This window comes from Ctenopharyngodon idella, chromosome 11, assembly GCF_019924925.1.
Source record: "Ctenopharyngodon idella isolate HZGC_01 chromosome 11, HZGC01, whole genome shotgun sequence".
NCBI classification, from domain to species: Eukaryota; Metazoa; Chordata; class Actinopteri; order Cypriniformes; family Xenocyprididae; genus Ctenopharyngodon; species Ctenopharyngodon idella.
Window position 1 is genome coordinate 27,987,101 of NC_067230.1, and position 10,603 is coordinate 27,997,703.

The 10,603-nt window shown below is 35.1% G+C and overlaps 1 protein-coding gene across 3 annotated transcripts; it reads right to left on the reverse strand.

Annotated features, from left to right (window-relative positions):
• Positions 1-214: 214 nt before the first annotated feature.
• LOC127522048 (solute carrier family 45 member 3) lies at positions 215-10,022 on the reverse strand. Of its 3 annotated transcripts, none has more exons than XM_051911593.1 (6): positions 9,875-10,021; positions 9,479-9,560; positions 6,534-6,735; positions 4,426-5,241; positions 3,276-3,541; positions 215-3,198 (listed from the first exon to the last, which is right to left on the reverse strand). In XM_051911593.1, the coding sequence occupies exons 3-6, from the start codon at positions 6,673-6,675 to the stop codon at positions 2,785-2,787; spliced, it is 1,638 nt and encodes a 545-aa protein (XP_051767553.1). In that variant the 5' UTR covers positions 6,676-6,735; positions 9,479-9,560; positions 9,875-10,021; the 3' UTR covers positions 215-2,784. The 3 variants fall into 3 exon arrangements, with proteins under 3 accessions (XP_051767553.1, XP_051767555.1, XP_051767556.1); XM_051911596.1 differs by lacking the exon at positions 215-3,198 and having other exon boundaries at positions 3,408-3,541; positions 4,426-4,503; positions 4,718-5,241; positions 9,875-10,022; XM_051911595.1 differs by lacking the exons at positions 9,479-9,560; positions 9,875-10,021 and adding an exon at positions 6,825-7,643.
• Positions 10,023-10,603: the final 581 nt, after the last annotated feature.

Genomic DNA, 10,603 nt, shown 5'->3' on the forward strand with positions numbered 1-10,603 from the left:
GAATTATGTTCCAGGACCATAAAAATATAATCATGCTTCATTTCGTCTTAAAATGCATCCTTAATGATAATCAATAAAGATTGTTTATTTTTTAAATGCAACATTCAAATTATTTAAATAAGACGTAAATACTAAATTAAAAAATAATAACTGTTAATATCATATAATATAGTATATAATAAGAAGATTAGGATAAAGATAAAACATTATGCTCTAAGATTTTATTTTTATTATTTATTTTTTGTCACATAGAAAAATACAAATACACAAAAGTTTGAATTTTTATACATTTATTTTCAAAGACGGAAAAATGATTAATATAATGGTCAAAAGAACACACTGCAACCATTTGATTTAGAGTTGCAAAGAACTAAAGGAGAAAAACAGCCATGATAAAAAAAGAGAAATGAAGAATGATGGAGCAGCTGTCTGTTTTAACTAAATGAAAACAGCTTCTATAGAGACACTAGATGGCAGTAAATGATAAAGAACTGACTGATGCCACCCATCCAGAGCCATCAAATATAAACAGATTACATTTTAACTACTTTTGTTGTTTTCTTTTAGATAGAGTTGCTATAAGAGATATCAATATTACATCTTAGAACCAATACAAAAGTACATAAATCTTTGTTACAAATATAATGAAATGCATAGGTCTATTTGTCAAGCAACTGAATAATCTGTTATTAAATAAAAGAAACCATTGAGAAAAGCATTGGAGACTTTTTTCTCTCCAATTAATTAAGCACAATAATAATAATAAACTTCACACTTCTCTTAAGATAATGCAAATATGTAAACAAAACTTCTTTTACAGGTTGAACAGGGTTGTGTAACAAGGTTCAAAGCCTGAAAGTCTCACGCATCCTCGTTTTAAGTAATACATTCAGCATATTTACTTTTCTGCACTTCAATACACCCATGTCAACTAATAATTCATTGTGACTTGTGTAATTGCTTTTTAATTAGTATGACATTGCAGTACTGCAAATATAATATTGTAAACCACAGGTTAGATAACAAAAGTTGTCAAATAAATTGCGAACTATTAATTATAATTTATAATTATAATTTAATTTGTATAATTTAATGCTCAAAGAAGACCCTTTTAAAATGTATGACCACATGTTGTTTGCTGAATGTTATCCAGTCAGTGTTTTTGTAATGCATTTAATCTTCAATTGCACATTGCCATCGCTCTTTCCAAAAACATTAAACAGAACCAGCTGCCCTTTATGGTTTTTGTCACTATCCAGAGTCCTTTGCTCTGTATGTAACATCCCAGTCATATAGTTGCATCGATATCTGCGTCTCAAAGATGATCTTACTGGAGAAATACACAGCAACAATGATCAGCCAAGACTTTTTTCTCCAATTAATTAAGCACAGTAATATTAATTTAAACTTCAGACTTAGTCTTCTTAAGATTATTCATAATCTCTGCACTAAATATGTAAACATCACTTCTTTTACAGGTATAGTGTTGTGTCACAAGGTTCAAAGTGTCAAACTTTCACTCGTCTTCTCTTTAAAACATACATTCAGCATATTTACTGTACTTGTGTAATTGCTCTCCTTAATAGGTATAACATTGTGCAATACTGCAAATATAATATTGTAATCCACAGGTTAGACAACAAAAGTTCTGTCAAATAAATTACGAACTATTAATTATAATATCTAAATGATCATTTATACCATCTAATGCCCAAAGAAGAACCTTTTAAAATGTATGACCATATTGTTTGTATAAAGGTACACTATGTAACTTTTTTCCTCAAAATGAACAAAATTTAAATAATGATTCAATACATCATCAATCTACAGAGCCCCGCACATGACATGCAGGAAAAAAAATATTATGCTAAATTGTGTGCACGATTTAGCAAATCGAGGGAACAAATTAGTATATCTTGCACACGATTTATAAATCGAGGAAATAAAATAGTACATCATGCGCACGATTTAGCCATTTTTGGACAAATCGTTCAGAAGTTATAAGCAAAAATAGCCATTTTTCGTATCTCCGGACCAGTAGGTGGCGCTGTACTGAAATGCAACATGTAACCTCAGGTCATGCTTGTGATGACATGGACCAATTTTTGTCTGAATACGATAAAGCGTGGAGGAGATAGAGTCTTACGTCTATTTTCACAAGGGCTATGTAAAATTCGTTTGCACGTTTTTAAAAAACGGTTTGACAAATCAACTTGAATTTCACAACTTTTTGTCGGCATGAAGATCTGTTTCAATTTTCCTGAAAATAGGAACAACAGCCTAGGAGGAGTTTGAAAAAGTATGTTTTTCGGAAAATTCAAAATGGCGGAAACGAAATAGAACATTGTGTGCACGATTTAGCAAATCAAGGGAACAAATTAGTAAAACATGCACACAATTTATAAATCGAGGGTGCTGCGCATGGCAACAACACTGTACTACAACAACTCTTCCAACATAGCCTCACCCCCTTTGTTGTGTGTTCCCGGGGGCAGGATTTATGCAAATTTCAGGGTTAGTTATGTCACTAACTCGTGAAGATCATGATAGTCCCAACCAGCTGTTTGTTGTAGTTCTTAAACATAGAATTCTTTAAAAGAAAATATCTCCCTTTGCATTGAACATTGTAATTTTGCAGATGTTGTTTTTGCTCAAACAGCAACATTACACACTAACCAAATTTAAATAAGTGAAATCATAATTAACCACCCCTTTAAACAGAACCAGCTGCCCTTTATGGTTTTTGTCACTATCCAGAGTCCTTTGCTCTAAGTAACATCTCAGTTATCTACTTGCATCAATATCCGCCTTCTCGAAGACGATCTTACTGGAGAAATACACAGCCACAACACTCAGCAAAGACGCACAGGCCATGTATGCGGTCACACTGTGGAAGAGCTGCACGATGGAGCCCATGAAGAGAGACGGCACCACCTGAGACAGCAAGTAGGCACTGTCTAATAAGGCAATGTCTGTACCCATACCTCTGAAGGCTGAGGGTTGTGCAAGATGAGGGTCCATGGTGACAGACACATGCAGATTAACTGATTCTGAATTTTTGATATTGCTCTGGAAGGGTATCGGATGTGGGGCGCCACCTGGGTACCCACTGACGCACCCATTAGATCTTTTCTTCTGTATCTCATCTGATCTGATCAACATTAGATCATTTCTCCGCCTGTCGGTGGAGAGAAACACCTGGAAATTGAGAAATGCATTTGGTTAGGATAAAAACTCTTTGCATATTTGCATAATGCTTTGTTTGGGGCCCTTACCTGTGCATTGGAGTGGTATAGGCATATGAGCGTGTATGGAAGGATCTGCAGGACGCAGAAGGTGTATCCTGTAGCTGCAGCCATGATGGTGACTAGTGTAATGTTGTGGGATACGGTCATAATCGCTGTACTCACGGCCAGCAGCACCACGCTGCTCAAATACAGCTTCCTAATTCCTATGCACAACACCATACGCTCCATAAACAAAGAGAAGACCACAGAAGTCACACACTGTAGGAAAAGACCCAGACTGGCCATTCGCACACCTGGAGTGACATAGAGAACCATACAAAAATACTTAGTGTAAATTCAGGGTGATTGGGACACTTTTTGCCATTGAGATGACTCGGAAAAAGTGTCCCAATCATCAAAAAATAAAATCTTATTGACCCCAAGCTTATAAATTACTTAGCTTATATATTATAATTATACATATTTATATATTATTGTGTTATAGAGTATTGTGTTATTGGCTCAGTTGTGAGTCTAGTCTCATCTTGAATATAAGTGTATTTTCTCTTACTGCACTGGCAGATATTTCCATTTCTATTTTAAAGGTGCAGTGTGTAATATTTAGGAGGCTCTATTGACAGAAATGCAATAAAATATACACAACTATACGTTTTCATTGGTGTATAAAGACCTTACATAATGAACCGTTATGTTTTTATTACCTTAGAATGAGCCATTTCTATCTACATACACACGGGTCCCCTTACATCAAAGTCGCCATTTTGCGCCAGCATGTTTCTACAGTAGCCCTAAATGGACAAACTGCTCGACAGAGTGCGTTTGCTTGACTGGCTACTCTCTGCTGTCTCAAACGAAGACATCTTTGTCCTATGTCGGCCACTGTAGCTTCTTTATGTGTTTCGAAAGGGAGGGGTGAGCGGTGGACTGAGCCTAGATGCCACTAAAATTTACACACTGCACCTTTAAGTTGTTTAAATGTAAAACGTGAAGGAAAAAAAATCTGTCAGTGCGGTAAGACAAAATACACTGCTATTAAAGAAACATTCTCTGAAACAATTCTTGAAATCTCATGCATTGTTCCTTCTCAAGTAAATGTATCTTGTTTCATGGACGTTTAAGATATTTTGAAAAATTAGACAAAATACTTTTTTTCTGTGTATTACAGATAAAACTGCACCTTCATCATAGCGTGTCCTTCCTAAGGAGCCTGGCTCTTCACTGGGCACCCCGTTATACAATCCCTCTCCGACAAAGTCTGCATAGAAGAGCATAAAGGACATGAGTGCCATCCAGCTGCACAACTCAGCGACGAACAGCCTCGCTATGACTTTTGGCATGCGGCTGCACAGCGAGTAGAGCCGGGGAACCACAGAAAAGAGACTAGAGAACGTCCTTCGTAAAAGCAGAAAACTGGGAAATGCCACACAAGGGCAGCAGCAAGTCTTCAGGATTTCAGGCTTTCTGGATACCTCAGCTTCCCCCAGCTTTTCCCGCACTGTCTGCTCCTCAGAGATGAAGGTCGTACCCATCAAACAGGTGAGAAAGATGAAGGTCAACACAACGTAGATGAAGGCCTCTTGTCCACCCAGGTATACCACGGTGTCTGAAGTGGTCCAGTTAACCGCAGGCAGCAGGTAGCCAATGCATCCGCCCAGACTGAGCATGAGGGAGTAGATGGAGAAAGCCTTACGACTCTCCTCCTCTCCGGGGAAGAGGTCAGAAACCAAGGCCTCCAAAGGGGTGAAGCAAGCCTGACCACAGAATTCCACTGTACAAATAGCGAGAACCAGCAGCGGGACCTTCAGCCAATGCTGCTCTTGTTTTGTGAGCAGGGTGATGAGGGTGGACGTCTGAGGGATGATCAAGAGCCCGAGCAGGACGCCCATGCACAATACCCAGATGAAGGGGCGCCGGCGGCCATATTTACTTCTCAAGCTATCACTCGCTGAACCAATGAGAGGGACAGCGATCAACCCCAGCACAGGTCCCACAGCTGAAATAAAACATAAAAACATAATGTCAATTCACTTGGGATATGAGTGTCTGCTAAATGAATGAAATATTTTTACTATTAAACTCTTACTATGTTAAATGTATATTAAAAAAAAAAAAAGTGCTATACAAAAAAAATTAATTAAAATAAAAATTTATTTTCATTTTGATGTAGTATAATGACAAATTATATATTACTTTTATTTAAATTTTGAGTAAACGGCATATATATTATTATCACGCAGTATAAATGGGTTTACGTTAAAGTTTACAGTATACAACTGGCTTTACAAGATATAAAATATTCGGGTTTCCTTAGTATTAAAATGTTTGTACGTTAACCCCCTGAGGTAGAAGCGATGGTGCATTGATGTGGTTGCGGTTCACTAAGTGAGTCAACTGAAACTGAAATATGGAAGTCAAGCAACGTTGACGCAATGAACAGTTCTCATGTAAAATGAATCTAAAATAAAAAGTGAGTCGTGTATGTTCAGTAACCGGTCTATTTTAATTAATTCAGTAAAGAAGGAGTCATCAGTCTATTTCAAACCAGCAGTAACTCTTGATCTTTTTAGTCTATTTGAACCATTCGATAAAAGAACTGAATCATTAGAGTCATTTGTTTGTGAATCGAACTGCGCTTGTCTCCCTGCAGTATGTTGAAAAGCTCTTCTGGAAACACTGCTGTGATGGGCGACACGCTTTGCTTCATGTTCGATATACAGTATGTAAGTACAACTTATGACCTCAAAGATACTGAATTTAAGAACTTATACTTTTCATATTTCTGACATGGTATGAACGCAGAAGCATTCTCACACACGCAAATAGATTATTTCCACTTGCGAAAACTGTTCCAACACCAACACTTGTTGCTAGTTCAGACCACTAACAACTTGGCTACACCACTAAACAAACCAGCTAACAAAAATATGTTAAAAATATGTATATTAAAGGTACACTATTAAACTTTTCTCTATTTACAAATATGAGGAGATGCATGAGAGAGTGACATATGTACACTATTTCCCGCGAAAACCATCCCGCCCGGCCTAAAATATAAACGCTTACCATAGTGAATCAGAGTAAGACAAAAAATATGTTTTGGAAGAAGGATTGATGATGTATTGACTCATTATTTAAAAAAAAAAAAAAAAAAAAATACATATAATGCACCTTTAAGACCTGATAACTGAATGAGTTCTATTAACATTGCTGGAAGAATGTTAAGAGAACCTTTCCAGAATGTTAGCTAAAGTTCTGAGGTGTTTGACGATGATTTGAGTCACTTACCCAGTACCATGGTCATGAAGCGTTCCTCCACCCCTGCCTCCAGCAGCATAGGTGGGATGTAGATGGTCCCAGCAGCCAAACATACTTCCAGGCCACATGTTAATGCATTAATCAAGAACAACTGTGAGATCCTGCCATGCATGTCCAGATAGATTCTCCACTCTTTCAATTCTCTCTTTCTTTTCCTCCTTCACTCTAAACACTGCAGTGAAGAAAAAAGCTGTTTATTCACCAGAATATTTGATGCATACATACAACATTATGACTTAAACTTCATGCTATTCTTCTTACAAAGCTACCACGCATTCAGAAGACTCAGAATACTGTAAATGAATCATGTGGTCCTTTTCAGATTTGTCCATATCCCATTTCTCTAAAGAATTCCATTTGCATCTTTAGGCTACTCAAGTACATACGCAAACCTGAACTTCCTATTAATGCTGACAACGATCAGAATTTCAGTCATGTGATTGTGAGCGTTGACACCAGGATGTGTGACAGTATATTACACCCCTTTAGTCAACACAGTGTGTTTGTTCAGGACTATAATATAATGATGATTTTCTTAGCACTCAACTGACGATCTTTGACCTTAAAGAAGGTTGTGAGGAACATTATGTACCAATCACAGTACATCTATCCGAGCAGCTTTATGGTTGATTATGGATATAACACAATCGTGATTGTTATTAAAAATTTTAAATGGTAACAGTAAACAAAAAATGGCATACATGCCAATCATTTCAACAGTGGAATTTCTATGCCGGTTTCAGATTACCATTGCTTGTGACTTCCAGGTGCCTAAACATACTGTGGGTTTGATGGTTATTCTCCTCAGATCTTTCCAGTTTAACAGACTCATGGAACATTTCTCCTTGCTTTGGAGAAATTTGAGTTCCCTGTTCAGTCCACATTGACGTAAATTACAAATGTTTGAATGACTCACGTCTATGTTTAGTCCATTTAGCAAAATGTAAATCTCCTATTTCGCTTAATAGGCGAATCTCACAAAAGATGTTAAGAACATCACAATGTTTTTTTTTTTTTTTTGCATTGTGACATTACTTTCATGACAATTAAACACATTTCCACAGAAATCTTAATACATTAATGAAACAAAAGTACATATATATATATATATATATATATATATATATATATATATATATATATAGGTATAATCTGTTGTACTGCTCTTAATTTATGCTTATTTAAAAAAAAAATTCTAGTAATTTTTATAATTTTTATTTATTTATATTTATATATATTTATATTTAATTTAGATTTTAGATTTATTATTTAGTATTTAATTTATATTATTTAGTATTCTTTATTGATTTAGATTTTTATTTATTTATTTTATTTATTTTTTCATTTATCCTTTTTAATGCAAAATATAAATTTTTTTCCCTTTGATTTTGCAGTCAACTTGGACATGCTTTCATGTGATGTTGTTGTGTGGGAAAAAACGTATAGCCTACTAATTGCATATAACTGATTTTTTAATGATTGGTATGCACAATTGTTACAAAATACTTAAAAAAAAAAAATAAAATAAAAAAAAAAAGCTGTTCTTTTGAACTTTCTATTCATCAAAGAACTCTGAACAAAAAATTGTATCATGGTTTCCACAAAAATATTAAGCAGCACATTTGTTTAATGGGTCAATGACGAGACGGGTCTTTTTTTTTTTTTTTTGTCCAAAGGCCTTAATAATAATAAAAAACAAAGATATGACATCCAAAGTATGTAAGGTCGTACTACTAGATCTCTTTTATTGAATCCAAAATTATATTTTGCCACATATAAAGGTATTTTAAAGATTTTGAAGTGTCAAAAGGTCATTTGGTTTAACCGTCCAAAGGCCAATACAGCCATTTCATTTGTGATTAAGATATCTTAAAATGTAATAAATGTATATATGTTTTATTCTGGCATGATTTTAAAATTATGTGTAGAAGTTGTTGCTTTGTTATGAGAAAGAATGTCCGGAAAAATGAATTTCATTGATGTCAATCGGAGTAATATAATATAATATAGTAATATAAAGGGATCATTTTGGATCCAGTCATGCGGTCAATAACATGTGACAGGATGCGACATCATTCAGACACCTGCAAAGGATCACATGGTTGTGAAGCAAAGTAACTAACTCTCTTTTAACTATTTGAAAAATTCATGTTTTCACTTGCTCATACGCATTTTCCAAAACATCAGGTCATTCGGTACAACCGCTATAAAACATGTAAAATGTAATATTTTAAAAACTTGTACTAAATATAAAATGTTTGATTGTCCTTTTGATAGCTAGATAGCAAGCTAACTAGCTTGTTAGCTAGATATCAGCCTGTTAACATTGTTTGAAAATATCGTCATTTGGTATAACCAAAAGTGTCATTCGGTAAAACCGAAATTTTGGTTAAACCAAATGACTTTTTTGGAGACAAATTTTGTCCATCTTGTAAAAAATGACAAAAGCAGTGTTAATTGATTATAAAAACCACAAAATCTCATTGTTAACATTTAATAAACTTCAAAATTAATTATATCTCCATTGTTTTTTTTTTACACTTTAAAAAAAACTTATTCGTCAATGACCCTTACCCCAAACTTTTAAAAGCTATAGTGTAAAGCTTGCTTCATTATAATCTTAAAATATGAGTACATAATACTATGAGGTCACTTAATTTCAGAACCTATTCTTGTGAATTTAATTGTTCATAGGCATGTCAGTAACCGCTTACTTCCTCTTTTCACAGTTCGTTGAGAGCTTGTTGGGAAGGAAGGAGACACGTCTTTAGGTGTGACATGAGGAAACACATTTGAATTTAACTCTGACACACTTTTATTTTGCTGTCAACCACATACACCTATGAGAAAAAATTCTATGAACTGAGTTTATCATAACTGAGCCATAAAAAGCACTGAAGCACGTCACATCTTACCTGATGCTGCCTTTGACAGGGAACTTCAGGTCCTGGAAGATGTTTTGTTTCTTAAATTGATATTGTGTATGTATGAATACACCTGTTTTAGGATAAAATTAACAAGCATTTTTTAACAAGTATTTAAATATTTTTTAACCAAATGAACATTTTTGTATAGTTAAGTATTAAAAATATTATTTTTTACTGGTTTGTAAAGGAATACAACAACCATTCACTAACATTTACAGTTATACATAACATTTAAAAAAGTTAATTAAAACTACTAAATATAATTTATACAAAGACAGTGATCCTTTTTATGGTTTATAACCACAGGGGCATCATCAGCTACACATCATGAAATACCTCAAAAATAAGATAATGTTGACAGAAAACAACAGTTGAAATACATACGTTTGATCTCCATCTGAAAGTGTAAATTCAAGAGTCGTCGTCTCTTATGGCTTTATTGTTCCCATGTGAACGTGTACAAAGTGTAGTGACATCAGTAGAAGTTTGAGGAGCAGTTCCAGGCGCACAGCAGGAAGTGGGCGGGATGAGCTGTGAGAACACACACGACTGGGAAGCCACATCACAGAGGCTGTACTCGATCTTCTACATTCTTGGAGTGTTTGCAGCAGGTCATGAATTAAAGCCATTTAAGTATGGCACAGCAGGTGTGACTTAATACTGATTTCCTTCAATGGTTTATTTACAGTAAATGGGATGTGAAGGAAGATTCTGAACGTTTATGAGGGGATAGACTACAGTCTTATCTATCTATCTATCTATCTATCTATCTATCTATCTATCTGTCTGTCTGTCTGTCTGTCCGCCCGTCTATCCATATCTATCTATCCATCCATCCATCCATCCATCCATATCATCCATCCATCCATCCATATCATCTGTCTATCTATCTGTCTGTCTGTCCATCCATTATCCATCTATCTATCCATCCATCCATCTATCTATCTATCTGTCTGTCTGTCTGCCCGTCCGTCCGTCTGTCCATCTATCCATATCATCTATCTGTTCTCAAAAAGCATTAGATGGAGTTTAGCATGTCAGACTGTAGAATGCTGATGTCACCGTTTGACGTCATGTTAACTATCCATCCACAAAGTGGATGGTTCAGTTCCA